This window comes from Callithrix jacchus, chromosome 8 (genome assembly GCF_049354715.1).
Source record: "Callithrix jacchus isolate 240 chromosome 8, calJac240_pri, whole genome shotgun sequence".
NCBI classification, from domain to species: domain Eukaryota; kingdom Metazoa; phylum Chordata; class Mammalia; order Primates; family Cebidae; genus Callithrix; species Callithrix jacchus.
Genome location: NC_133509.1, coordinates 134,136,340 through 134,164,262, shown reverse-complemented (window position 1 = coordinate 134,164,262; position 27,923 = coordinate 134,136,340). Strand labels below are relative to the sequence as shown.

The following is a 27,923-nucleotide window of genomic DNA, read 5'->3' as shown; positions in this document are numbered from 1 at the left end:
GATTTCTGAACTATTCCTCTATAAAGAAATTTAAAGTGAGAATATGGAGGATTATCTGCTGGAATGCACTGTGAAGCTAGAAAAAGAATAGCAGGGAAATATTTGCGAGTTCTAAAAGCTTTTTGACATCTGCTGTGTGTGTGTGTAAAGATAGTGCAGAAAAGGTGGCATTTATTTCCATCTGATTCCAGCATGCACAAAGCCCCGGCCTTGGGCCCAGCACACAGTAGGTCTGCAGCAGGTGCTGGAGGAATGCATCTGGTTTTATGATGCTAGTTGAGGACCACATTTGGACCCACACTTTTTCCTTTTACATTTTCATATGTGAGCCACCTGTACCCTGTTTTTGGGGGTGGGGCGGGAGCAGGACTGACTTTTATTTTAAACAAAAGCTTGGTGAGGAAGAGGTGGGGTGGGGTGGTGCAGTGACCTTCTCAGGAGCCTCCTGGATTCCCCTCTCTCCTGCCTGGAGTGCTGAGGCAGGAGTGCGGATCAGGCTGTGGGCCGAGGTCGGCCACCCGCCTTCCGCCCCGCCTTCTGTCTGGGCATCTAGAGAATGGGGAAACATTAGTGCGGGGCCAGCTTCGGAAGCTAGGCAGGGTCGCGGGGGAGGTCAAGGTCGGCCGAGAGGCGGCTATTGATCCGGCTTGGAACGCGAGACAGGGAGCGCAGCAAGACTAAAGGGGGAGCTGTGAGACCAGACATTAACAGCTTTCCGCGCTGATGAGGCCCGTGCCAGACGGGCAGAGGGAAAAAGAGGAGACTGGAGTGGCAGCTGGGATCGCTCCCTGACTGCGCCCGGCCGCCTCGCGGGAGAAGAGGAGGAGGAGGAGAGAGAGGAGGAGGAGGGGAGGAAGATGCGGAGGAAGCGGGGGAGGAGTAGGGCGAAGGGGCCAGCGCAGGGCTGGGCAGGGGCAGGGCAGCCTCTCCCCGGCTGCCGCGAGGTGGAGCGCGCCGGCGGGCGGCGGCATGTCCGGCCCTGCGCCCGCCCGCCCGCGCGTCCCTCTTCCCGCCGTCGGGGCAGCGCGGGGCCAATAAGGAAGTGCTCCTCGGGTCGGCGGGACCCGCGCCGCCCCAAGCCCGCTACTTCCTGCTGGGGGTGGGGAGGGGGTGCCCCCTCCCCAAGCCCGGCCCCTGACCGTACGCGGGGTGGCGGCTGCAGCTGGGACCCCGAGCGCCCGTGAGCTGCCCGAGGAGGGGCCCCCTTTTCCTGAGGGGTCCTCCCCGCGCCTCCTCGCCACTGGCGGGGTCTCCCTTCCTTGTAAGCAACCCGCGGAAGGTGAGAGTCGAATGTCGGGATTTCGAGTCCCGAACCGCTGGCGGCGCTAGGCTGCAGGCACGCCGCGGCATTTTGGGTCCAGACCTGTCCCTGATGCGCTGTGTGTCCTAGGGCAAAGTGCTCACCCTCTCTGGGCTTCACATCGCCAGGTCACAGAAAGAGAGCGCGAAATTGATCTTTCAAATTTAGAGTCTGGGCGAGTAGGGATGACCAGCTTATGAATGTCTCGAGAAGTTTATTAAACGTGCGTGTGGGCATATTTTTCTTACTTAAGCCACTTTCCTGGAAAGATTTTCGCGGTGAGAAGGGATGGCAGAAGAGGGAGGCCCTTCTGGACTTTGGACCACGTGGAGGTGGGGCGTTGTGGGTGGACAATCGGGTGCAGTCTGCCCCGCCAGGGCAAGGAGGTGCAAGCCCGCGCCCCGCCCCCGATCTCCATCCGCTTGGCCTCGCGTCCGCGGACCCTGGAGCCCACAGTTTACAGAACTGCAAGCCAGGGCACATTTTATTGTTATTATTTTTTAGGGTACGGGACTGTCTGTGACCGCTTGCGCTCACAGACGCTGGACGCTGTTATATTGTTGGTGCCATCGCCCCACCCAAGACCTTCGGGGCGAAAACAAAAACCCCGTGTGCCCCCCGAGGAAAAAAACGCCCAGGGAGGCGGCGCTCCCTGAGGCGTCACGGCCTCGCTACGCGCCCGGGTGAAACCGCGGGAGCCAGGCCTGGGGGCGGAGTGGGGTGGGTGCAGCTGGACTCGCCCGGGGAGCCCAGCCGGAGCCAGGCCCCGACCCGCTCTGGCCGCCTCCGGAGAAACCCTGAGAAGGGAGAGGAGGCCAGCCGCGTGGCGCGCCCAGCCCTGGAGGCCAAGTCATCAAATGGACGAAGTTGGCTTCAGCCTGGGGAATGGGGGGTGGGGGAAGTCTCCACGGGGGCCGTGGTGTGGCCTTGTCCGCGGGCCACGGACAGGCCCCACAACTCCTGTCCTCGCCGGCTGGAGATCAAACGGCTGACAAGGCAGCTGCGTCCTTCCCAGTCTGACAGGCATTTCCAAGTCCTACCCTGGGCCGAGGAGCGCGGGAGGCGGGGTGCGACTTCCAGGTTACTGTGATTGTCAGGGGCGCCTCCTGGAGTCACCCACTCGAGTATCTGCGGAGATCTGGCCACACCTACTCCTGAGCCCGCAAGTCCTAGTCCCTCTCCCACGTGGGGCGCCGCGGTCCCTTTACCCTCTCGCTGGCCATAGACCGGGTATAGGAGGTGGGGCCCGTAGGAGTCAATGAGGGTGAGGGGAGGGGAGGGGGCAAAAATTCGGGTGCAAATCCTTTTCCAAATGGGACTCAAACAAGGTCTCAGACACTTCTCACCCACCCCCCTCACGTGCTGTTGATTCTGTCCTCTTGGTGTCGTTTGTCTTCCTCACCCTCCCAGAGTCTGTAATACCAGGATTTACATGGAGACACTTTTTGGAAGTTGAACTTCAGCATCCACCCGCCCCCCGCAACCGTAAAATAAAAGTAAAAACTACCAAGCGACTTTTCCAGGGAAACGAAGCAATTCTTCATGTCCCCCACCGCCATGACGACCCCAACCCTTTTCCGCAGTCCACACCCCCACCCCCAAAGTCCAAGTCCGAAAGAGCTTTTGGGTGGAGACTTGCACTGATTCAATGTAGTTCACTCACACGGCACCCTGCCCTCCCCCTCTTCTCAGGGGGTCCTGCTCCCAGGAGGGAGGGGATATAAGGACGATTTTTCTTGTCTTTAAAAATATGGTGCCCAGTGGCCCCCGCCCCCTCCCCCTTTAGCGCAGCCGGGGATCGGGGGAGATGAGGAACGCACAAAAACGCGGTTTGCACGTGTGGCCTGCCTGGGCTGCGGGTGTGCGCACCGGCGAGTGTGTGTGTGTACATGTGTGAGTGTGTGCGCGCGCGCGTGTGTCTCTGTGCTTTCTTGTTCTCTTACAGGGTACAATGTTAAAAAGCCACCGCTAGTCGCCCCCAGTGCTCCGACTCTCTGGGTCTTTTTGTCTCTAGTGCAGATTAAACGTCACGTCCGCACTTGAACTTGAATTTTATCCCATTGTACAGAGGCAGCCCCAGCCATAGAGAGACCGAGAGCTCCCAGAGAACCCGGACTCCGCCATCTTCACGTTGCAATCTATAGCTCCCAGTCCGCGCCCGCACCGACCCAGGCGCACTGGGCGAGCCGCCCCTCCGCCCCGCTCCCCCCGGGCCCGCGGCGCCAGGGGAGCGCTGGGGAGCGCTCGCGGGGACTCGGCAGCCCCTCCGGCCGGCGCCAGCCTGCCAGGTGAACTGGGAAGGAGCCGCTCTTGGTGTCCCCCCAGAGCCTCGGAAGGGTCAGTCTCCGAGAAAAAAAAAAAAAGAAAGAAAGAAAGAAAAAAGGCAGGCAGCCCGCAGAAAACCCAGAAACAACCGAACCGGGGCAGTTTTACATTGCTTTGGGTTTTTTGAGGGGGCGGGGTGAGGGGGTACGAGACAAGTCCCCAAGTTTTCTTTGCTTTTTTTTTCTTTGCTTTTTCTTCTTCTTCTTCTTCTTTTTATTTTTATTTTATTTGTTTGAATTTTTTCTTTTCCCCTCCTGGTAGAAGTGCGCTTTCCACCTACCAGACCTGAAAGAAAGTGTCAGGAGCCGGTGCAAAATCCAGTTTAAGTTCAAGAAGACATTTGCAAGTGCAAGAGGCCAAGCAGTTGGAAGAAGTGTGAGAGATTTCTTTTTCCTTCGAAAGAATATATTTTTAAAGAAACCAGCCAGTCCGCGGAAAGCCACAGCAGTTTTTTTTTTTTTTTTTTTGCCTCTTTCTCTTATTTTAGATTGAGAGGTTTTTCTTGCTTTTCCTCCTCTTTTTTCTTTTTGCAAACAAAACAAAAAACAGCATAGAAGAAAGAGCAAAATAAAGAAGAAGAGGAGGAAGAGAGGGCAAGAGAGGAAGGGAAAAAAAACACCAACCCGGGCAGAGGAGGAGGCGCGGCGGCGGCGGCAGCAGCGGCGCGGCGGCAGCGGCGGCGGCTCGGACCCCCTCCCCCGGCTCCCCCCATCAGTGCAGCTCTCCGGGCGATGCCAGAATAGATGCCGGGGCAATGTCCCGCCGCAAACAGGGCAACCCGCAGCACTTGTCCCAGAGGGAGCTCATCACCCGTAAGTGTCTGCGGCGTGCGCGCAAGGGGCCGGAGATGGGGCTCCGGGCGCCTAGGGCTGGGGACACGGAGCCCGGAGCAGCCGAGTAGGGCCAGGCGCCGGGGCCGCCTGCGGGCTGGCAGAGGCCACGACGTCGGCCTGGAGCATGGCGGGGGCGGGGGCCAAAGGAAAGTTTCTTTGCAGCTCGGGGAGTTGGGGCGCTGAGCAGCCGGACGCTTCTCGGGCTTGCGGGCCTGCGGAGCCGGCTCCGGGCCGGGGAGGGGGCGTGCAGGCTGGAGGAGTGTGTGTGCGCGCCGAGCCCGGCTGGACGCTCGCCCCTCCGAGCGGCGTGTGTGGCGGCGGCGGCGCTGGTGGCGGGGTTTGGAGAGGAGGGGGAGGGGGTTGGGGGAGCCGAGGGGGAGGGGGGAGCCGGGAAGTGGGGAAAAGTTGGCGAGCGCGTGGGTCCGCGCTGATGGCGCGGGCGGAGGAGAGCGGGGTGCGCTCCGGGCTGGGGGAGCTGGAGGGCAAGGGGCGGCCGCTGGCTCCGGGTCCCCGGTCGCCGCGCCCGGCCCAGCAAGGCGCCGGCCACGCCGGTCCTAGGATTCCGCCGCCGCCTTTCTCTCCCCTCCTCCTGCTATTTGCAAAATAATCCAGCTGCGCGGCTGTTTGCCGGGCTCAAGCCCCCTCCCTACCCCCCATTTCCCCACCTCCGTCTGTCTCCTGGGATGATCTTGTCTTCTTTCTCCCACTCCAAAAAAGGTGGGGGGATTGGGGTTGGTGAAAAATCCCTCCACGAGAAAAAAAAAAAAAGGTTGTCAGGAGTGGGAAGACAGTGATGCGCTTGTAAAATAGTAAAAGAAAAAAAAAAAGAAGAAAAAAAGGAGACCCATCAATCTCATATCCATCTTTCTATCTCAGTATCTTTCATCTTTCCTATCTAAATAAACAAGGCAGGTCGCAGTGGAAATCCACCCGCTGAAATCGTGTAGATTTCAAGCATGTGGCGGGGCGGGCAAAGTCAGGCGGCGGGGCAAGAGAAGCAGCAGCTTCCACCGTCCCTGTTGGGTTTATTTAGCCGAGGGAAAAAGCGAGCGCGAGCGGGCCAGGTACGGGGTTTGCAGGGGAGCCCGCCCCGGGTCCCCGCACACTTGCACCGGGAAGGTGGCTCCGCGGCGCTCCCCGCCCGCCGCAGCCCGCGGGGCCGCTTCCTCACTGCGCGCGAACATTTCCCCGGCGTTCTTTCTCTCGCGGTGCCCGGGTCGCCGTTCCTTTTTCTTTTTTTTTTTCAATTGCAATAGAAATAAAACATCCTCTGGGCGCCACCGAGACCGCGGGCAGGTTGTAAGCCTGCAATCCGCAGCGCACCTCGCGGGGCTGGGGCCGGACTGCCCGCGCGGAGCTAGAGAGGGCTGCGCGCCCAGCTGCCGCCGAGGACTGGCTGCGGGGCGGCCGAGAGCCGAATATTTATGTTATATTTTAAAAAATTTAAATAAATAAATAAATATATAAAGGGGTTCTCCCCTCCCCTGAAAACCCAGCATAGGAGCCATCTGCTCGGAGCAATTGCTGTTGCCATCTCTCCTTTGTTACAGCAGATACATTAGTAAGAATTTGTGGATTTATTTTGATTATTTTTGTGGGGGAATAGATATTAAAGTGGGATTCGCCTTGGGAGAGGGATGCCTCTTTGGAGGGAGGGAAAAGGACTTCTCTTTTATTTTTCGCCATTGTAACATCAAAGAAGACTCTCTGGTTGCATTTAAAACAAAATGTTTTGCAGCCAGATTTGAGCTTGATCAAGGTCTTTTTTGCCAGTTGACATTTCGATCCTTTACCAAGCCACAGCAATAGCTTCTCCTATACCCTTCCCCCTTTAGATGGGGTGGTTGTTAAAACGTCTGTACTTGCAGAGGCTTAATTTCTCCAGGAGGCAATTTGCCCCACGTAGCCGCTGTATAATTGCAAGGGTTGTTTTTGAGGAGGGGGAATTGGGGGGGTCGGGGAAGGGGGAGTGGATGGGGGTGCACTGCCAAGCTGGCAGCAGCGGCGAGCCAGGAGTGGTTGCAGTTGTGTGTGAGGGGAAGAAGCAGGTAGGTTTGCTTTGCTTTGGCTCTCCCTCTCCTGGCATTCCTGGGACATCAGGCGAGAGCCCTGGCCAGAGGACTGGTGGCAGCTGGGCGTGGGGGTGAGGGGTGCCTGGTGCAGCACTTTCCCATCCTTCATTTGTTCCCTGTCTCTCTCAGCGTTGCTCAGAGCCTTGCTGGGAATAGCCTGCTGACACTGGAGCAGTGGCGGGGGGGAAAGAGAGAGGCAAAGGAGTAGAGAGGTGGGGAGAAAAAGGGGAAGGAGACTAGAGGCAAGGCAAAGCAAAGCCCGCCTGCCTTCCAGGGGCGCACGGAGCCCAGGCTATGTGTAAGGGTTTAAGCTGGGAGAGTGGTCCAACCAGTTTTCAGACAAGGCTATTTATTATCCAAAAGCAGCTGGCTTTTCATCTGTCCAGTGTCACCCGGGAGGGAGGTGGGCGAGCAAGCAGGGGAAAGGCAGGAGTCGGGTGTACTTTAGCCTGTGTGGCCTCTGGAAGTGCCTCTCCACAAAGGACGCAGGAGTCCTGGACTCAGGGTGCTTTGGAGACCTGACTGGCAAAGCGGGTGCTGTCACAATTTCCACTTGGGGTCCACATTTTAGATTTTGAATGCAAAAGATACTCCTTAAAACATGGGGCATCTTTATCAGTTGGGTGGCAGCTCCCAGGCCTTCGGGGCAGCAGCCTGAGGTCCTTCAGGGATGATGCAACTGTGAATAACTGATGGCCTGGGAAACAAGGAGGGCACACAAATAGCACGCATGGTCTTTGTTGGGGGGGGAGGCGGGGGAGGAGGGAGAGTCTGAGAAGGGCTCCATAATGAGCTAGTTAAATTTACAGACAGGGCCAGGGACAAGAGGAGCGAGGTAAAAAAGAGTGAGAGACAGCTGGTGATGGAAACCTGGGCTTCTGGTTTGCTTCAAAATGTTAGACCCAGATGGATATGGCTTTTAAAAGCAGAGGACAGACACAGTTATTAATAAAAAAACAAATACAAAACAACAGAGTTTCAATGGTGCCGAGGGGAGGTTATGGGGGATCCACTGACCAGGCAGAAGGAAAGGCCAGAGCCTGCTGTGCCAGACAGGGCCAGGGAGAAGGGAAGCGTACTTAAATCCTAGAAGGAGCTTGGTGCTTTCTGAAGACACCAAGGAAAATAAGATGTCCACAGTAACTTACAGCACCGCAATCAAGGTGATTTTCTCAACAACTCACCAACAGATTTCCTAGGAAGATGAGTAATTTTCTGTATGACTTCACGATTTTGTAGAACAACCACAGACCCAAGATTTAATGCAAAAGTTGGGCTGTGTTAATTCCATGGTTGCCTTTTAAATTAGGTTTTGCCGTAGCTGTACGTTTTGAATGTGGGGGTGCTCACAATTATCTTAACTCCCCAGGGTACATTGTATCTCCAGTGGTCCACATGTCTTTCAAAATTGGGCCTCCGATAAATTTCATAAGACATAAGCCCTCTCTCTTTCTCTCTCTCTCTCTCTTTTTTTTTTTTTGGTTAGTTGGTGGGGGGAGTGAAGTTCCTCTCCCTTCTGCACAGAAGGGAACCCCATATCATTAGAAGTGTGATATAAGTCAGCTGCTCTGATTCAACGGGAGAATAAAAATGTGTTCATCAAAGGTGTTATGCCAGGCTGATTTTATTCATTTGTAATTCACACCTGAGAGAAAACAGCCGTGAGCATATTTTAACAACCCCTAATATTTTTAAAGGGTCTTTTTTCCCCTACCTGAATGATATCATGTACATAGGCATATTTCTTTCTTTTCCTTCTTTCTTTTATTTTGATGGGGAAGTTGCTATCTGCCTGTGCCTTGGCCTTGGTGAATTTTTTGTCTGGCCTGTGAAATATTTTGTAACAGAAAACGAGTCATTTCTTAAGTGCTGGGGTGAATGCAGTTGCTTTCGTGAAGCCGGCCTTAGACACATCTAGGCTGGGGTCGGCTGGTTGGGTGTGCCGTGTCAATGACCAGTGCACATGACTAAAGGGGTCCTACTCAACCCAAGGGAAGGCCAACTTTGGGCGTGTTTGAGAATAATTAGAATGATGTCTCAGGTGAGATGGGAGCACAGAACACAGTCGATCACAGATACCAGTTTCCAGCTGTGCAGTGCATCAGTTTCTAGCGCCTTCTCAGAAGGGAGTCCTTGGCTCTGTCTTGTAGCTTAGAATATGGCTTGCACCAGCCTCTACTTATCCCCCTTTCATCTCCTATCTCGATTGCTTTGCATTCTCTGTTGCTTGTTGTGATAAAATACTTTCCAAAATAAACTTTCAGTTGAATTGGCTCTTGGTTGATGGCAAGCTGAAACGCCGAGCCGCGCCTGGCGCCACTGGGCGCTAGGGGGAGCTCGGTGCCCGTGTCATGCTTGGCGCCTCCGCTGCGATGGGCTAGGAACCGGCTTCCATCAGCTACGGTGGCAGTTCACGTTGCTGCAAAATGTCTTAAGTGTGAAGTTGTAATATTGATTTTCCTGCACAGATTCGTGCAGGACAAAATGAGAATATAAGTTTGAGAAATCTATTTTCAAGCAATCGCCATTGATTTACAAGCCCTCACTTGGCAGATGAGGGGGGGAGGTGGATTTTCTGTTTCTTTGATTTTCTTTCTTTTTTATAACAATTAAAATTGTGAGTTTTGAATAGGTGTGTTTTCCCTGATTCTTCTGTGGTCTTGACGTTCTGAAAATTCTGTTGCGTTGTTGAGGCGCTGGTGATCGGGTGGTGGGGGGTCTGGGAAGAGCGCACATCCTTTTGGGTAAGGCGCACTGCTCATTTCTGTCTTACATGTCACAGATCCAGGGAACAGTCGAGAATCGCTGCTTTTGGGAGTCATGTACCTAAAACAGCTTGATGAATGGAAATCCTCTTAGCTCAGATTTTATAACACTTGGATTCTCAATTCCATTTATTAGGTAATGTTCCCACCGTACTAGGGAAATAGCACCGTTCCCCAAAGATTTAAAATGCCAACTCAAATAACATGTAAAACTTTGTTTGTAAAGAGGATGTGATTGCCAGAGCCTGTGCTGGTCATATCTTTCACCCCAAACAGTTGTTTTTTATGGATGGCTTTTAATGAGACGATTCTTCCCTAAACATGTAATTTAGTGCTGGGGAATATATGTACTTTTGATCACAGGATTTCCAGATTTATAATGTCTTCTTTTCCAAGTTCAAGAAATCTGCAGACTGCACCCTGAATCTTATGCTAGAGTTCAATATGTGAGCAGAAGAGGTTACCCTGCGACAGGAAAGAGTGCTTTATTCTAACCTGAAAGAGAAATAAATTAGGTCAGACAAAAGCCCAGAGCTGTCGTCAGCTGGAGAAAGAGCCTTCACTCTCCGGTACAGAGGGCCAGCAATTTATCTGATGATTTCTCTACTTCATTTAATGTTTGAATCGAGCCAGTTGTAAGCATGTAGTGGTAGCCAGCTCACTGGACCACTCAGAGATGAAGAGCACAGTCACCTCAAAGTCTTGGGCCGCACAGTGGCCTCTGGGCTGCAGAAAACCGTTAAAAAAATCAGTTTAGTAATCTGCAATCCTTAACCTTAGAACTCAGGGGAGTTTCGAAAGCTGTAAGTAAACACAGATCACAGATAACACAATGCAAGAAAAAAACATATGGGGGGAGGGAATGGGGGGGCCAGCTTCTTGCCTCTCCTTCATCTCCCATGGCTTAAGGACAGACCCTCTGGCTGCCTGGTTAGGCCCCACCTTTAGCTGAAACTCTCCAAGGACTTTGGGCTCTAGGTGAATGCTGGCTTCACATCTGGGGAGGACAAGGAGAAAACAAATGCTCTTTGGGGATTGTACCCTGCACCCCCATGGTCGAGTTACTGATACCGGCTGAGCATCCTTCCCTGAAGATGGTGTTAGCTGCAGACACACCGTGTTTATTAATGGGGAGGGGCACAGAAGAACACCAGGAATGAATGTCGTGTCATCCGGCTGCCGCGAGTATGCTTTGTCAGTTTGCAGCACTCTTCTGACTCACGCCATTCGGCCTGAGGTCCTGTGGTCTCAGTCCCGTCCCTGTGCCCTGATCCCACTCAGTTTCCTTCGGGTCCCAGGGAGCCAAATGTCAGGGAGATGTGCTCAGGCGTGGTATCCCCTGTTTCTCCATCCCTCCCCAAGAAGTGCGGTGTGCTGACTGCCTCCCTGGAGCGGTAGGTTTCCCAGGACGTGGGTAAAAAGTGCCAAGAGCAGGCTATTTGGAGACTCGTGGAAACAGAAGCGCATATTTCTTGCGTCTTCTGCAGCAGCCAGTGAGGAGGGTGAGCAGAGCAGTCTCGTTTTTAACTGGCAAGAGTGGCACTAGCTGGAGGTTTGATGAAGGGTGCCACATTCACGGGACTTTGGTCCAGCATTTTGACATATGCAGTTGCTGGAATTCAAGAAATTCATTCTTTTTTCTTTTCCTTGTGGCAGCTGATACTTTGCTTGGGTGTTGAATTAGCCAGCCGGAGTGATTTTACTGTAATGAAATCTCAGACCACACAAAATTAAGTTCATTCAAAGTAAAAAAAGAAAAAAAATCCTCTCTTTTACATAACTTCTTTCTTATGACCCCCTTCCATGGAACTGCCGAAATACAAATACATTTGTGAAATGTTCTAATGAGTTTTCTACTAAAACCAAGCGCAGAAATGACTCAAGAAAAGTTGAATGCCAATATTGTGGTGATTAACGTGCGCCTCAGAAATGGATGCTAAGAATGAAAAAAGCATGTGTGGGGGAGTCATGTATAAATTCCCACCTGGGAAAGGAGATGTTGAAAGCACTCCTGCCCTCAGCCTCAGAGAATCCAAACTCTCCAGCTAAAGCCTTGAGGTCCGGTGTCCTGTGTGGAGGCCTTTTCTTCCACACCTTTGAAAAAAGCATCGAATTAAATTAAAACAAATCTCTTCATTTGGCCACAAAGAGTGCTTTTATATCACATCATTAGGAGCCCGTGGTGGCTCTGAAGATTCAAGGCATTTGCAGTTTTATAGAACCTGCTAAATGTGTTGAGAAGGATTGCTAGTGTGGTAAATCTTTTCCTTTCAAGCACCTGTTTTATTTGTCAAGCCTTTTATTCCTAACCTTTTAGTAATGGCCGGGATCTGTGAATAAATACGTGAGTGCTGTTTTCCTTATTCACTGGTTCCTTTTTTCTGCTCTTGTGTTGCGGAGACCCAGACTCCTGGGTTCAGTTTTTGGGGTTCTGGAGAGATGTGTGCAGTTGGGGAGAGAAGGCAATTGGGCTCCGTAGAGCAACCGAGGATATTTTTCAGGCAACCGCTTCAGCGTCCTGAAATTAGGCTGGAGTCCTGCAGACAGTCTGTACGGAGGGAAGCCCTCCCCAAGACATTGACTTTCCTGCCCGGGGTCTACAGACTAGAGGTACGGGCGCGAGGCTCTTCCTGTATCTCAACCTCTTCATGGATCTGGAATTCCCACCTCCTGGCCTGCAGGCCAGGCCCGAACTTTCCCCGCTGATGCTGGCGGAGCTGGTGGTATCTTGGTCATTTTCCTGGGGACCGTGTTTTGCATTGGCCGCCTTCCCTTGCTCTCCCTCCCACACATCAGCGATGGCGATCGAGGTGTGTGTGCCTTGGCTGAGGAGGAGCAGACAGGACCTCGTGGGGCAGTGGCTGTGGTATGCACCCATCCCTTCAGGGAGGCAGCCTTTGGAGGCTGTCAGAGGGGTGCAGAGCTGACCTGGAGCAGGCTGGACTCCTCTGACTATCTACTGAGAGGGCAGAGGGTCAGGGCAGAGATGGGGTGATCTGGGCCATGCTTCTTGCCCAGACTCCACCTGGCTGTGCCCTCCCAGGGTCCCCACCCGCACCTTGTGTCCTAAAAGCCCTTCAACACCCCTCGTGGACATCCTCCTGACACCCGTATCCCTCTTATCTCCATTTCCTTCTCTGCTGGGCACTTCATTATTCCCTCCGTTAGGGAAACTTCATAGAATCTCTTGTCATGCCTTTAAGCGTCATCTAGTCATAGATTATTTTCTCCACCAAGAATTGATTCCTGCTCTCTCCCCCTCCACCCTTCTCCTCCCCACCCCTATGGTTGTTATTTTCTCTTGGATCCAATAAATTAGAAATGGATGGCAGCTCGGAAAGTGTTGTGCTCCATTGAGTGTGCATGTGGTGGCGTTTGGGTGTCGCCTGGAGTCCCAGCCCCTCCCCAAATGTTCCCGGAGAGGAGATGAAAAGATCTCTTCGTAGATTATGGGTAAGCCTGGGCTTGCTGTCAGGAGCTCCCTCTTCGTAGGAAGCAGGTGTAAAGTCTCCAGTCGGATGCAGAGCTCGGGAGGGTGGATACTGAATATTTCTTGTAAACATGTGTACACATCATGATGGCGGTTGTGACGTTGGTGGCACACGATTTTAAGAGGCTGGCACCCCTCCCCCCACATCCTTCCCCTTCCCACCCCCGTCGTCACTGAAACAACAATTCTGTGTATATTTCTTCTGGACTGTAGCTTAGCCGTTAGAGATAAGAGAGTTGATCTGAATTAGTGCAGGGTGAGGAGGAGCACCAGTCCATGTGCTGTGTATGTAGCAATGCACATGTGTGTGTGCAGGCAGCCATGCACATACCCCGTGCTCTGGGGACAGCAGGCAGCAGACCTCTTGCTGGAGTTCCCCTAAGGGCAGGTGCATGGGCAGTTGTTACAGATGGACCAGGGCGGGTGGAGCCCTTGGTGCCCTGTGTGATGGGGAGTCACCAGCCAGGTAAGGCCCTGCTGAAAGCTTGCAGCTGCTCGGCGGGGCCCGTGTTCACGATGTCTTTCCATTTCTGTCTTCTGCCCCAAATTCCTTCCCAGAGAAGCTGAGCCATGGGGAAGTTTGTCTTGGGATCAAGTGCTTCCCCCTTCACTTAACAACGATGTCCATTATTATTTGTCAAGCCTGATTTCATTGCTTCTAAATGCATTTACCAGCTGGGAAGAGGCCTGGCCTTGTAAATAAAATGTGGTTTTGTTGTAAAAGAAAATCTAACTTGTGTGTGTGTGTGTGTGTGTGTGTGTGTGAATACAGATTTGTCCCTGCACTTTAGGATTTAGCATTTTGGAATACACCCCAGCCCTCTGATATCTGACATTCGAAGACGTTGCCTGCTGCATCCATTCATTTTTCCTCTACATGAGTCAAACATTTTAGCAATTGCTCTACTTTATTCGGCTCATAATATATTGAGAGCAGCAATATTTTGCAGGCCTGCCTGACACTTGGGGAGCTTTTCATGAAAGCAGAAATCATCTCAGAGGAGAACTTCATCTTGGCTTTATTTTTGTAAGGCCGGAGTGTGCTGGACAAGGCTGCCCGAGGGGCTGGTTTGTAGGGTCTGGGAATTTGAAAGGCTGTTTTCATGGGTCTTTTTCCTGTGCTTCTTCGTCTCTGGGTGGCAGGTTGGACCCCTCTGCCTGTAAGAACAGAGGCCTGGTTCTCGGTGGCTGTGCAGAGCTGGGAGACTCAGGTGTCCATAAGGCAGAGAAAGAGGGGTGTCACTTTGCCCTTGACAGGGCTTGGACAAATGTTTTTTCTCCCTTTAATTCTTCCATTACAGTTCTAAGAAGGGACACACACACACATACACAGGCACCCTACACGCCCAGCTTGGTAGCGGAAGTGAAACCACAGTCTTTGGGGGTGTCTATGAAGGCCTTGAACACGAGCTTTCAGGCCTAGTGAGCTGCCTTGGTCTACTTGCTCTGACCCAGGAATCTGGGGCTTGGGGTGACTCTGCTTGCTGCCTGATGCTGGAGCGACCTTGCTGCCTTCCTGGGAAGCCTTGCATATAGCAGGCCAAGGCGCAGCCCCACGGCCTGGGTGGTGGGGAGAGGAAACCCCATTCTCTGGAGTCGGGTGAACACCCTGTCACGTCAGGGGCTCTGACTTTCAACGCTGGAAGTGGGAAGGGAAGGAGATTTTTTTCTGTTTGTTTCTTTTCTTCCCAGACTGCCTTAGAGGCAGTGAGTTGCACGGCTGGTCTGGGAGGTGGAGAACCCAGCTCAGGGCTGAGCCCTGGAGCCCTGGAGAATCCGGGGGCTGTCTCGGGGACGCCAGCAGGGCCTGGCTCCCAGGTTGCTTGGCTGCTAGGACTTGACGCAGAAATCAGAGCTGCAGTACAGCAAACGGCTTTGGACACCTTCAAACTCAATTACGGGGCTTGCAGAGCTGCTGCATGAGGAAAGGGAGAAGGCAGAGACTGCCAAAAGGAGGAAAGAATACCAGACGTTACCAAAAATAAAAAAATAAAAAAAAAAAGGGAGAGAAAGGAAAAAGTGCTGGTACATAGTCTTGGCAAAAGAGGGAGCTGGGAAGGAGGGGTGCTTGTGAACAGGCATGTGTGACCTCTGCTGATTTTTAAATTCGTCGGCGTTTCTTTTGAATTAGAAAGTGAATTTGAAATTATGTGGCTGAAAATCTCCTAGCAGAGAGGAGATATTCAGGCTTGCTAGCTCTCCTATCCGGCAGGGCAGACGAGGCTGAAAAAGTTAACAAAAAAACAAACAAAAAAGTAAACCAAAGATTAAATTTTAAAAAACCAAGAACACCTCTTCGGCCTCAGAAAGGACGACTGAGCTGGCCATGTGGATTTGGTGTTGTTTGCTTTAATCAGGTCTTCTATCTGCAGCAGTTTGCCAGGTCTGCCCAGGGTGGCATTTAAAATAGTGCCAGGTACTGCACCTTGCTCGCTTCCTTTGAATTCTCAATTTCATTATGTCCTTTTTTTTTTTTTTTTGCTTTTCAGCCCATTTCTTTTGTGCCTCTCTCTCTATTTTTTAACTAAACAATATTTTGACATCCTCCCCCCATTTATTAGAGCTCCTTCTGTAAAAATGGCGCACAATACGTCCTTATATTTCTAAAGAACTGTTCCTACAGCTCTCCCCTTTGGCTCTGAAATTATGTATATGTAATTGGTAATTAAAGGTGCGAGCTTTTCAATATAAACAGTATTGCTCAACGTTAGATCATTAAAGGGAAAAAGAGGCACCGAATAATTACCTTTTCCATTCTGACAAACCGTTCACAGGAATCCAGTGTCTCCTGGAACCTCTGTTCGGAGGGAAGGTTGTGATTACGTTTTAACCGTAGCAAAGCATCTTTTCATAAAATAAATTGGTAAATTAATTACGTGGCATTGTCTTCAAACCCCTTTTTAAGTAAACTCCGATTTCTTTTTAAAGAGTAATTAATGGTTTCTGGGACTGGCTTTGTGAGGACTGTTGCCTTACCTTGTAGGTTCTTTCTGTCAGAGATGCAGACAACAGATTTAGGATTTCCTCGTCTGCGGGGCGTTTCTGTACTGCCACATTTCTGATGTATTCTACGTTTAATTCGCCGAGGGCTCTGTCTGCTCTTCTGTAACCACAGGTGGGATCTCAGATTGTAGTTTCCCTCCTCAGCACTACCTACGTCGCTACCTATCCACGCAGAGTTCACAGGCGTGCGTTGTACGTCACGTATCGCCGTATATTTCGTATTCAGTTTCACACATGGACTCTCATAGGCCCTGCATCAGCTCGTGTTCAGAAAATAGAGAACAGTGATTTATGTGTAGGATGGGAGATGCCACAGAATTTTTTCCTGAAATTATCTGTTCTTTGGCTCTGGCACTTCAATAACTTCACTGCCACGGAATGCATTTTCCTCCCTCCCGTTCCTTCTCGCCGTTCCTCTGTGGTTTTCATTATCCTTTCCTAAATACCATACAACTCAAAATGTACCTGCCTCCTCGGGTTTCAGACCTTTGGCTGCCCTCTGGCTTCTCTGAGGACCCTGCCACTCGTGCCTTCTCTGCAACTACTGACATTTGCTCTCGAAAAATTCCAGCCTGAATTTGCTCAGACCCCGAGGGGAACATGAAACCTCCACAGTGTCCACTGCTCTTTATTTATGACACTTTCGGCTGCCGAGTCTTCCAGTGTTCCCTTGAGGAGGTTGCTGCTTTTTGAGGCATTTATTAGCTTCCAAATATTTGGGTCCTAGACCCCCTACCCCTCCAGCAACCCACCCCCACCAAAAAAAAAAAAAAAAAAAAAAAAAAAACCTCAAGAGAAATCTATCGGCTGCTAAAGAAATGTAAAAACACAGTCCGTTGAAAGTGTGGTTTGATATCTTCCAAGAATGCTTTCGGAGTCTGGAGAATTTTCTTTCTTTCGTTTTTCTGGGAGCGAAAATCAAAGCAGCCAACAAAAAAGGACAGTGGGGAGTGGATGAGTGTGGGGAAATCGGCAGAGAAATGGAAGTCTGACCGGGCCCCTGGTGCTTGGCAGGAGAGCCCGCTTCCCAACTCCGCAAGCCGGTTCCAGCCTCCCTTCTGCTGCACTGCTTTCTCCTTTGATATTTTTTTGGAACCTGACACTCACTTGTTGCTTTCTGAGCATGTGGGCTTCCTTTCCTCCTAAGGACTGGCCCTCTGACGCCCATCTGGGTTTCTGTTTTCTAGTTTGGTGTGTGGCCAGTTCCCAGGTAGAGGAATGTGAGTGGGACTTGCATGAATGGGGAGGACATGAATGAAGGGTCAGGGACAGGAGGGGTAGTGCTCCAGCCCAGCAGGGGAAAAGGGCTCCAGCTCCCTGTTCTCAGCCCTGGATGCCCATTGGAACCACCTGGGGAGTCGGAAAGAATATTCCGACGTTTGGTTCCCAGTGTAATTGTTCAGGGATGCTGCCTGGGCCTTGGGGTTTTTCAAAGCCTCCAGGTGATTCTCAGATACTGAAAACTTTGAGAGACTCATCACGACCTGATGCTGTCAGCAGCCAGGGTGTGTGCCTATGCGCGCCTGTCCGGGTGTATTCTTATACTATGTTGGGAAGAAATTGGCAGAAAATAAACTAGAGTGCAGTAAGATCAGCACCAATTACACGACAATGTCCAGGGAGCCTGATGTTGCTGCTAGAGCCTCGGTGTGGCCATCTGTCCCATGGGGGATGCTTACCTCTCCCCAGCCCCGGGGAGGACCTGGTGAGCTCTGGCAGCTGGCAGCGGAGGGGGCTGCTTCTCGGTGGGGAAGGGGTGGACCGGACTTCGGGTGCTGTGACCTCCTAAGCCCATCTCTATCTTCTCTGCCCCTTCCCTTTCTTCTTTCTGTCTCCAGCAGAGGCTGACCATGTGGAGGCCGCCATCCTCGAAGAAGACGAGGGTCTGGAGATAGAGGAGCCAAGTGGCCTGGGGCTGATGGTGGGTGGCCCCGACCCTGACCTGCTCACCTGTGGCCAGTGTCAAATGAACTTCCCCTTGGGGGACATCCTGGTTTTTATAGAGCACAAAAGGAAGCAGTGTGGCGGCAGCTTGGGTGCCTGCTATGACAAGGCCCTGGACAAGGACAGCCCGCCGCCCTCCTCACGCTCCGAGCTCAGGAAAGTGTCCGAGCCGGTGGAGATCGGGATCCAGGTCACCCCCGACGAAGATGACCACCTGCTCTCGCCCACGAAAGGCATCTGTCCCAAGCAGGAGAACATTGCAGGTATGGGACGCTGCGCTTGCTGGTTGCTGCAGAAGCCACCTCCCGGGTCCCACGCCCTTTGCTTGAGTGTGCTGGTGCAGGGGGAAGGCCCAGGGGCTTCCAGGATGGCCTCTGGGCCGTCAGCCAGGACTCCCCCTTTCTGAGGGTCCACCATCCAGGTGACCCTCAGGAGGAGACAGGCCTGGGGCTTGGAGAGGTCCAAATAGCTGATGGCTGCTTGCCTTTGGTGAGGGGACTCTGTCTCGGGGGCTGATCCAGAGGTGGTCAGAAGCACAGAATGGAAATTCGGAAGTCTGATTGGTCCTCTCTTTGCTACTGATCTCAGCTTAGTCTGTGATTTTGCAGCTAGTCTTGGGTTAGAATTTGTCTTCACAACTTGGACATGTCAGTTTGCCCATCTATGAAATGGAGCTAAGGAAACCCACCTCATTATGGCTGCTGTGAGGATCAGTGAGCCGTTCGTTGCATGTAGCATGACCGTGTAGGGACTTACGAATGGGGGTGTTCGTTTTCTCCACTCTCTTCTCTCTCTGGACTCAGTTTCCCATGTGTGGAAAGAGGAGTTAGGCCCCCGATCTCAGAGACTGCTTCTGATGTTACCCGACCCTAGGGGCCGGTCCCAGGCGGGGGTGTGGGAACTTGTTGGAGCACTGTGCCCGTTGGAGGAGGTTGGCCATGCCCTTTGACATGCTCACTCATTTGACCACTGGGACAGCTGGTTTTACCACCTTGAGAACAGGTCTAGGGCCCCTCTGTCCCCAGGCATGGCTCTGCTCACCGCAGGGAGTTAGCATGAAGTCCCTCCCCCTTGGCCAGCACCATGGCATGCTGGGACTCCCTCCAGGGAGCCACTGCTTTCTGTGCAAACCGGTGTGTTTGTTTCTGGATTATACTTCTGAGCTCAGGAGGCCTGGGGGAGAAAGGAGGGCCTGGCCAGCCTGGGTTCCCTCAAAAGCAGCAGCCCGTCCTGGAGTAAGACGGACATCAGAGTTTATGCAGACGAGTCTTCCAACTGTGACAGTTGACTTTGGCTTAGCCACTTCATGGGTCTGGGCCTCAGTTTCCCCATCTGTCAACAGAACGTGGATAATACCAGCAGGCCTGATGTGAGGATTCGATGAGCAGGGGCTCTGTTTTTTTGTCAGTGGCCCTTCTTTCTCCGGGGTCTCCTGGTTTTGTGGCATCTGAGTAGGTGGCTGGCTGGGGAAACGAGGGCGTTGGTCACGACTGTACTTCCATCATGGAGGCCAGCATGGGCTCTGGAGGGACTCAGGCTTTGGATGCTTCTAGGAGGGCGAGACGGATGGGCGTGGGCACTTGTCAACACCCATCACTCTGGATGCAGTCAGATGCCACAGCCTGTCTCCCCTACATCTCCAAAGCTTTGTGGGGCTCAGCCTCACTTTGCCTGCCTGTACAAGGGGCTGAGTGAGCCCTCTTTCTTATAGGGAGACTGTGGTGGTATACAGATTCCTGCAGTCTCGTGTCAGGCACTGGGGAGACCCCAGTGGACCGGTTTGGCCTCTGGGCCTTGCCTTCTGATGGGTGCCTCAGCGCGAAGTCTCTCAGACGCCTTCCAAGATGCAAGGGGCTTTGAGAAAAATCTCTGACATGTCCAGGCCGCAGGCATGTAAACACTGGCTTCTCAGAGTGCTGTGCACACCGTAGCAGCGTCTCTTCACCAGGCTGAGCCATCAGGCGAGAGAGGGGCTGGGTCCCTTTTGTCTGTGTCGGCCGACACTCCAGGGATACTTTCACTTGTAGTATATATAACGCCTGGCCTTGGTGCACCTAGACCTTTCAGGGGTAACCTTGCCAGGGAGACTCGGGCCCCCTATGTACGTTTCAATGGAAAGACTTGTGGCTTTTGCCGGAAACATCCAAATCCTCATTTCACATTGAAGGCATTTCCCAATGAGAGGCTGCGGAGCACTGTGGCAGGTTTGTTTAGGAAAGTGACTGAATGTGATTTCATAAAAGGCAAAGTTAATCTCCAAGGCAGCGTTGTCCCCATCCTTCTGCCCCCTGGCCCCCCTGTTCTGTTTTTCCGGGTTGTGATACTGCAGCAGCCTACAGTATTTTTACTTTATGTGTGACGAAAGATATTCTTGGCCTTTCTGTTCAGCAACAGGACGAATGGATTTCTTCATTCTGGAAGAAATATGTAAAATAATCCCTTAGAAGTCTAAAGAGATATGTTTGTTCAAAGCATTCAAAATGTTATTTTAATCAAAGGCACAAAACAGTGTACATGCTGTGTCAGCTGAAGACGACCATCCTATTTTAACAGCACGTCATGTGCCTGCCTTTCTAGTTCCCATTTTTCCCATTTCCCCTGCCTACTTGGGCACCAACTTTTCTTTTCTTTTTTTATTTAATAAAAAGGAAAGATTAAAGAATAAAACTTCAGTGGCTCAAATGTATGAAGTAATTTAATATGGTGGGAGCATTAATTATTTTGGCTTAATTGAATTCTGAGGACTGCAGTAGTTGCATTTTTGTAGACAAGCCCTGTTTATTATTTCTCTGTGTAGATTAACAGTAAAGGAAACACAGATAACTTTCAGTTATTTATTGTAAAATAAATGTGTCAATTCATGTGTAAAGCAAGCTGCTCGGAGATAATTGAGTCTTTATATTTTAAGAGAGGGACTAGGCATCACGGGCACTTCTCCGCCCGGGCTTCCGGAATCCTGTCCAGCTGCTGCCCACGCTCCTGGCCCCCAGGGCCGGCTGACCCCCCCATGCTCCTGCCTCCCGGCCAGGGCTCGAAGCAGAATTCCAGCCCCTCCATGCCCTGCTGTTGTCCCCAGGGCCTCGCTGGCCCTGGCCAGTAGCTGGTGAGAGGGTGGCTGCTAATTCCTGGACTCTGCCTCTGGCTTTGGCTGTCTAGGCTCAGAGGAGTACAGGGTGAGGGGGCCTCGAGGGTCCTGGTGGCCATGAGGGTCCTGCCTTTCCCAGGGCCGGCAATCTTCCCAATGCCCAGGCAGGTCCCCACCCTTCCTTGGTACCAGGTGCTCGTAGAAGTGGGGACTCCAGAGACAGACCCGAAGGGGGTTCCTCTCACCCTTAAGGGAGACCGCAGGGTGAGAACTGCATGGGGGCTTCTGTCAGTCCTCACACTACATGTGGACCCCATGTCAGCCATTTCCTTGGGACAGTCATTCTGGAGATTAATTACAATTTTATTTTGGTAAATGATAGAGAAATAGGAAGGTAGTGGGAGAAAGTTTCTGAAGCTTTGTTTTCTGGAGGGCATTTATTCATTCATTCATTCAGCAACTGAGCACCTGGGGCCCTTCTTCCACCCTGGGTGTCCCCACCTGGCTCCCCAGGTGAAGAGCCCCAAGGGGAGGGAGTGGGTGTCGACATGGGGATAATGGGCAGAGTGTGAGCTGGCAGCAGACCTGCTCTTGGGTGCATTCTGGGTCTAGGGCCTGGCTCCCTGCTGAGCACTCCTGTGGGCAGCTTGTTTCAGGCCTGTCTGGGGATGGGGCGGAGTTGGTCAGAGGCGGGGTCTTTGGCCGCTGATCTGACTCAGGGCAGCTACGGTGCCTCTGATACATCGCTGCCTGTAGGTTCACAGTCTTTATGTTTCTTAAGGTTCCTGCCTGTGGAATCCTCCCTATCTCTGTGAGGGTTCAGGGGAGCAGAGGACCTGTCCATTGGGGAAGCTGAGAGGTGTTCCAGGGTTTGTAAAGAGCACGTGGTGGTGTCAAGCCGTCTTCTGGGAGGGGTGTTTTGAGGAGGGGTGAGGAGAAAGGGGCTTTCAGGGTGTTTGGGGTTTGAAGGCTGCCTGCTGCTGTGTGGGAAACAATACAGCCCCAGCCGGAGCCCCACAGTGCTCCCTGCCAGCGTTGGGCAGAGACTCAACCTTCCGAGCTGCGGTTTCCTCATCTGTCATTGTGACATTTAGGATGAGCGCCTGGCACATGGTGGGGGTAGGTGTGCTGCAAACAGGAGCCTCTCCTGACCCTCGGCTTTCCCTCCTCCGATGCATTTCGGGCGTTAGAGCAGCTTGCACCAGTCTCCTCCGCACCGGGCTCCGTCAGGGTTGGGACAAGTGTCCACTGAGGTGTGGGACTAACTCCACCATGACAGGCAGCGTCAGCATGGGGAGACGCTCTCCCCCACATTCTGTCTTTTGTTAGGCAGCTGTCCCTTGAGGATCTCTTTGCAGGCGGTGCACTCTGTGGGGGCAGGCTTGGGGGTTTCAAGGTGAGGGAGCACAGGCTTCCGCGTCTCTGGGTGGAATCCCAGCCCCGTCACTCACTGCTGGCCACCCATGAGTCGCTTCACTTCTGGGCCTCCGTTTCCTCGTCTACACCTCCTTTTCAGGGTTATGCTGAGGATGAAATGAGGAAGCACCTCCCTGGCACAGGTTGGGCCTGAGGCAGATGATCAAGAAGTGGATGCTTCTAGAAAGCCAAGCACAGGAAAGTGTGGGCCCTGCTCGGCAGCGGGCCGAGTGCTTGCTTTTCTTGGTCAAAACCATGAAAACTTACCTGGGCTCGCTCTCATAGTGATTTCCTACAGGTTCCTCTGTGTAATTACCGCTTGGTGGTCATCGAAGGGAGACGCTTCATCACCAGGAATTCGGTTTTGCCTCTTATCAGCCCTTCCATAACCAAAGGAAGCTACCGAGGGTGGAATGAACTATAAGCCATCAATTGAACGGCCTGCTTCCCTAACCCTCCAAGTCCCAAATGTCAGTTTTCTGGAGAAGTTCGGAGACAGGCGGCAGGTGACAGGAGGTGGCACATGCCCCTGGGCTTGGAGGCGGCAGGCAGCCCTGGCTTCGATGCCCCTGCCCACTTTATATGTCTTCATCGGCAACCCAGGGAGGACCCGGGATGTACCTGGGAGATTCTTGCAGCAGGTGGGGGCACAGATATGGGTTTGGTTTAGGGTCCCAGTGACCCATTGCTAAACAAAACATGTGAGAGAAAAGGACTTCTGACGGGCCCAAGGATTTACATGCTGCCTCGAGAATGTTCGCTCCAGACTTTTAAAAATAAATAAAATAAACGTGAAAAAAAATATTAGCTCAGCCAGGGGGAGAAACTAAATAACTTGCTTGTGCTGGAAGCTGGAGATAAACCCCACTTGCAGGTTGCCTTAAAAACTTGCATTTGATCTATTTAGAGTTGTTATTTTCCCTTCAAATTAAGAGGAGTTAAATCCATGTGTGTTGCGGCATGGATTATCTTTTTTATTATTAAATCGTGACAGCTAATTATTAGTTCTGTCTGCACTGAGGAATAGTGCAGTGTTCTGTCTGAGGGACGTGGCCTTGGGCTCAGGGTGGGGTCTGGGTGTCGGGATGGCTGAGCAGGGTAGAGTTGGGGCTGGGTGGTGGGGAAGAGGGGCACTGCCTGGGATCCCTCACCGTGTCAAACGCTTTCCTTGGGTTATCTCACTTAATTCTTCAAACTGGAAATAGATATTCTGGATCTCACCTTGAATTGGGGCTCAGAACAGTTAAGGGACTTGCTGAAGGTCACACAGCAGAGCAGTCAGACCTGGGTCTGCCTGGTTTCGCTGAATAGCAAGGGGTGTAGAGGATTTGGGGAGGAGTATTCTAACTCTGTCTGTCTGGCTGGTGGGGCCTTGATGGCAGGCACTACCTCTGACCCCATCCAAGATGGCCTTTGAAGCTTATCCCAGATATGACCCTGTGGATACAGCCAGGACTCCCCAGACCCCCAGGGACCGTGGCTGCAGTCTGTGACATCCGCATATACTGTCCTGTACTTCCTGATGAAGATATTGGAGAGATGGGTGGTGACGAAGAACACAGTGCGATGTCAATTCAGGTGCACCTGGGCCAGAATTTTAGATATTTTCCACATATACAATTATTTCTAGTATTTTGTATTCATTGTTGCATAGTTTTGTCCCCCAAAAGTACAAATTAGTTTTTTATTTTGAGGAATTGTGGTTTTTCCCAGGACTTGCTGTGTGACTGTCAAGCCAACCGTTCGCCTCCCCACGTCTCCATCCCTTTAACTGGAGATATTCTCCCTCGTCTTTTGGGCTTGTTACGAGGTTTGATTCAGACCAGGCATACATAGAACAGGCCCTTGGGGTTTTAGCTGTTGATAATGGAGATTCTGCTGGTGGATCCAGGGGAAAGGTCTGGCTTCTGAGCCTCCTGGAAGGAACTTGCTGACAACTCTTCCTTCTCACCTGCTCAGTGACTTACCTGCACTTACGTAACTAGTTACTGGCAGAGCTGAGTCCAGACCCCAGTTATCTGGAGTCAGGATGGGTAACTTTTTGCCATCCCAGGCTGCCCAGCCCTGTAGCTTGAGGCCATCTCCCCTGGTGGAGTCCCAGTTTCCTTGGCTGAGAAAGGGGGTGAGCCCTGGAGGTGACGGACCCACCTGCCGCGTAAACTGTGCAAACTGGAGCCAAGAGTGTGTGCAGCTAAACTAGGTGACATCAGCACCGATTGTAGGTGAAAGTTTTATTGCATTAAAGAAAAAGGACAATGCTGGTCAAATAAATGGGTGTTTTTTTTCTACTTTTAAGGTTTGAGGCCTTATTTACTGATTTATACACACGGTTCCATATTAGCAGTAATTCAGGACACGGGAGAGAGATAAGGTAAGAAACAGAGAGAAAGGCAGTTGGGCTCCCAAGGGACGAACTTAACCAACATTCAGCCTGAGTTAATATTATCATTCTTAGATTTTTTGACCATAAATAGTAATTAACTAAAGTTTTTTAATCAGGCATTTGACAGCTTTTTTTTGATAGTTGTTGTTTATTTTCGCGCGTGGCTAATGCATTAACCACCAGGTCTAGAATCTGTTAGGAGTGGGCTCTGCTGATAATCTATAGAAATAAGGCTGGTTGGCTGTCACCCCGTGCTTTGGGGTCATCTTTTCACTGAGGAAACAAAGAGATTGAGTTTTTCATAATTTCATGTAAAATTTATTTTAGACGAAAATAAATTTTGAGACACAGTCTCATTCTGTCACCCAGGCTGGAGTGCAGTGGTGCGATCTCAGCTCACTGCAACCTCTGCCTCCCAGGTTCAATTGATTCTCCTACCTCAGCCTCCTGAGTAATTGGGACTATGGCACCCTCCTGGCTAGTTTTTGTATTTTTTAGTAGAGATGGGGTTTTGCCACGTTGGCCAGGCTGGTCTCGAACTCCTGGCTTCAGGTGATCCGCCTGCCTTGGCCTTCCAAAGTGCTTCCCTAGTCTAAAGACTCTGCAGATACTAACTGGTATAATCCTCCCTATGACCTTATGATATGCGAATATCAGCCCCACTTTATAGAAGAGGAAACTGAAGCCCAGAGATGTTATTTACCCAAGGTCACACAGCGGTGAGTAGGGTCCCAGGGTGTCAACTCCTGCAGTTATGTTCTTCACTGTGGTCATATTTCCTCCTGTGTTCCCATCCACTGTCTCTGCCCCACGAGGGTGGGAAATCAGATATTAGTTTCATTTTGCACATGAGGCAACTGAGTGATAGAGAGGTACCTTGCACAGTTGTCTCGCGAGTCATCAGCTGTGCCTAGTAAGCAGGCTGCTGGGAGGGAGAACATTAGGAAAAATAGCTAATGCATGCTGGGCTCAATACCTAGGTGATGGGCTGATAGGTGCAGCAAACCACCATGGCACATTTTGCCTATGTAACAAACCTACATGTCCTGCACATGTACCCCAGAAATTAAAATTAAAATAATAAAAAAAAGAAGACAGGCTCCTGACTTCTTCCCAGGGCAGCACTGGGTCTGCACTGGGTCATTTCCCGGGGCCCCAGTCCTCGTGGGACTGTGTGTTCTTTAACTGTGGCTGGTGCAGGCCCTTTCTGCCCCTGGCTCAGTAATGAGTGATTTCCACTCTGAGGTCAAATCTTGGTGATGGGACTTGGGTTCCAGAGTGGGGTGAAAGGACCAAGACAGTGGGCACCTACCTGTCCTGGACACATCTGTGGTGGCATGTTGACTGCATTTTGGGAGGAGCTGGCCCCCTCGTCATGAGTAACAGGCAAGTGGCCCTGTTGAATCCAGAGTGGAGAGAGGCAGGCACAGGGGAGCATCCTACTGCAGCGGCTGGCAGGCTGTGTGACCTTGAGCAGACGGACCTTCCCCCTCTCTGGGGCTGAGCCTCCTGGGCTGAAATATGAGATGGAGCCGCCAGTGGTTTCTAGCAGCTGCAAGAGCCAGGCGGGGGGTCTCGGATTTCCCACCTCGATTCCTCTCACACCTAGTAGTCCCCCCAACTTTCCTCATTTTTTACCTTAATTAGGCTTAGAAGGCAGTTTTCTCTGAAATTGGTGGTGAAAATGAAAACAGTTAGATTAAAAGCTTAGGTCTTTCTGCTCCAGGCTGTGAAGATCTTTCTGGGAGAATTTGGTGCACTCACTGTGAGGTTGACAGTTGAAGCTCAGAGCCCCTCCTGTGGCCAGGCCCTGTCCCGAATGTCCCCGTGTGGTTTGGCATTCTTCTCTTTGTAATGAGTGTACCCTGAATTGTATACACCTGGGTCCACAAGATCTGGACCCACCCTGGCCCAGAGCCTGCTGGGGGTGACCAGTGACCTCTGGGCATACTGAGTGGGTGCCTCCTGAGGGCAGGGTGTGGTCAGGACTTTCCGGCCTCGAGCTGGACCCAGGGAGGAGGAGGCCTTGCTGGAGAAGGCAGGGCACCCTAGGCTTCATTTTATTTTGTTTTTAAGTTTTATTGATGTCTTCTTGCTGGTCTGTTGGTTTTGGTCTGAAGGAGTCTGTGCTGAGGCTTGGGAGAGGAGGGCAGGAAGGCAGGGAGGTGGGACCCCTTGGTGAGCTGCAGGTCTGGGAAAGCATCTGCCCCTGGCTGCTCAGACAGCTGGGAAACTGGGACCACAGGCTCCTCTGGGCAGAAAAATAGTGACAAAATAGCCTTTTTGTTGGAGGTGAGAAGTTAGACTGCCCCACTCCTGGTGTGGAGAGAAGGCAGCTTTTCAGATGCACCAGCCAAGGGCAGGGTGAGTCCCCCAGCACAGGACCACCTGCCCAGTCTCTAAGCCAAGGTGATGTTTGATCAGGGCTGTTTTCCCCGCTCCCCTGCCCTGGGGGCCGAGTGCCTGGGCAGCTTCCAGAGGCTTCAGGTTGCAGTTGTGGACACAACCTCAAAGGTACAGGCAAACAGGTGTGTGGGTCAGCATCTACCCAAGATGAATCCAGAGGCACAGAGCCCTAGGGGCTGGCAGCCCCATGCCTGGACTGTGCTTCGAGTGTTATGGCACAGACAAGCTATCCTTCCAGTTCCCAAGAGTGTGCAAAAAACATGCATCTACCTCCTGATGAGTGCAGGTGCCAAAGGCATCCTGGAAAGAAGTAGAGAGTCTTTATTTCAAGTCTTTTCAGAGCAGAGCACACCTTCCGGAGAGTGTAGCCAGCCAACCAGGGATTCCAGGCTCCTTCCCTGGGGTTAGGAGGCAGAGACTGTCTGTCCTGGGCTCAGAGAGACAGCAACTGTCTGGATTCTTCTCTGTTCAGGAGAAAATGGGACAAACCTTCAATGACTCCTTCCCACTCCAGCAGCAGGCTAAAAACTGTTGGAGTTTTTACTACTAAAAACTGTTGGCAAAACGAAGTTTTCCTGGGGCTGGAGCGGGTTCTTTTCTCCTCCCACCTCAAGTTCAAAGCCAGCCAATTAAGAAAGCTAAACAGTGTGGTCTTCTCTCTGCATCATTGGCTTGTAAAACTTTCCCTGCAAACTAGGCGACTTTATTTGTCGGGAAAACGAAGTATGTAATTTTCCTGACCTGGCCTTTGCTTTGGGGAGAGGGGGAAAGACAGAAAGAAGTCATTTCCAGAAACAGACGGGTCGAGAAGCAAACCAAGGTCCACACTGCAGCGTCAGGGCAGCGTAGACTGCAGCGCGGTGGTCTGGAACGCCGAAAACAGCGTGGTGCGGGGAGGCGG

The 27,923-nt window shown here is 51.9% G+C and overlaps 1 protein-coding gene across 10 annotated transcripts in view; it reads left to right on the top strand.

Moving 5' to 3' along the window:
• The first annotated feature begins 3,378 nt into the window (after window positions 1-3,378).
• BCL11B (BCL11 transcription factor B) overlaps window positions 3,379-27,923 on the top strand; it is a 101,252-nt gene continuing 76,707 nt past the window's right edge. For 2 of the 10 annotated variants that reach the window (XM_035261424.3, XM_035261422.3), the window contains exons 1-2: window positions 3,379-4,437; window positions 17,630-17,995. In XM_035261424.3, coding sequence (XP_035117315.1) covers window positions 4,380-4,437; window positions 17,630-17,995 — 424 coding nt within the window. In that variant the 5' untranslated portion in view covers window positions 3,379-4,379. Of the gene's footprint in view, window positions 4,438-4,884; window positions 5,523-5,952; window positions 6,020-6,479; window positions 6,507-15,768; window positions 15,901-17,626; window positions 17,996-27,923 lie in introns of those variants that run through there. The other 8 variants (XM_035261423.3, XM_035261421.3, XM_054240342.2 and 5 more) reach the window with 7 other exon arrangements.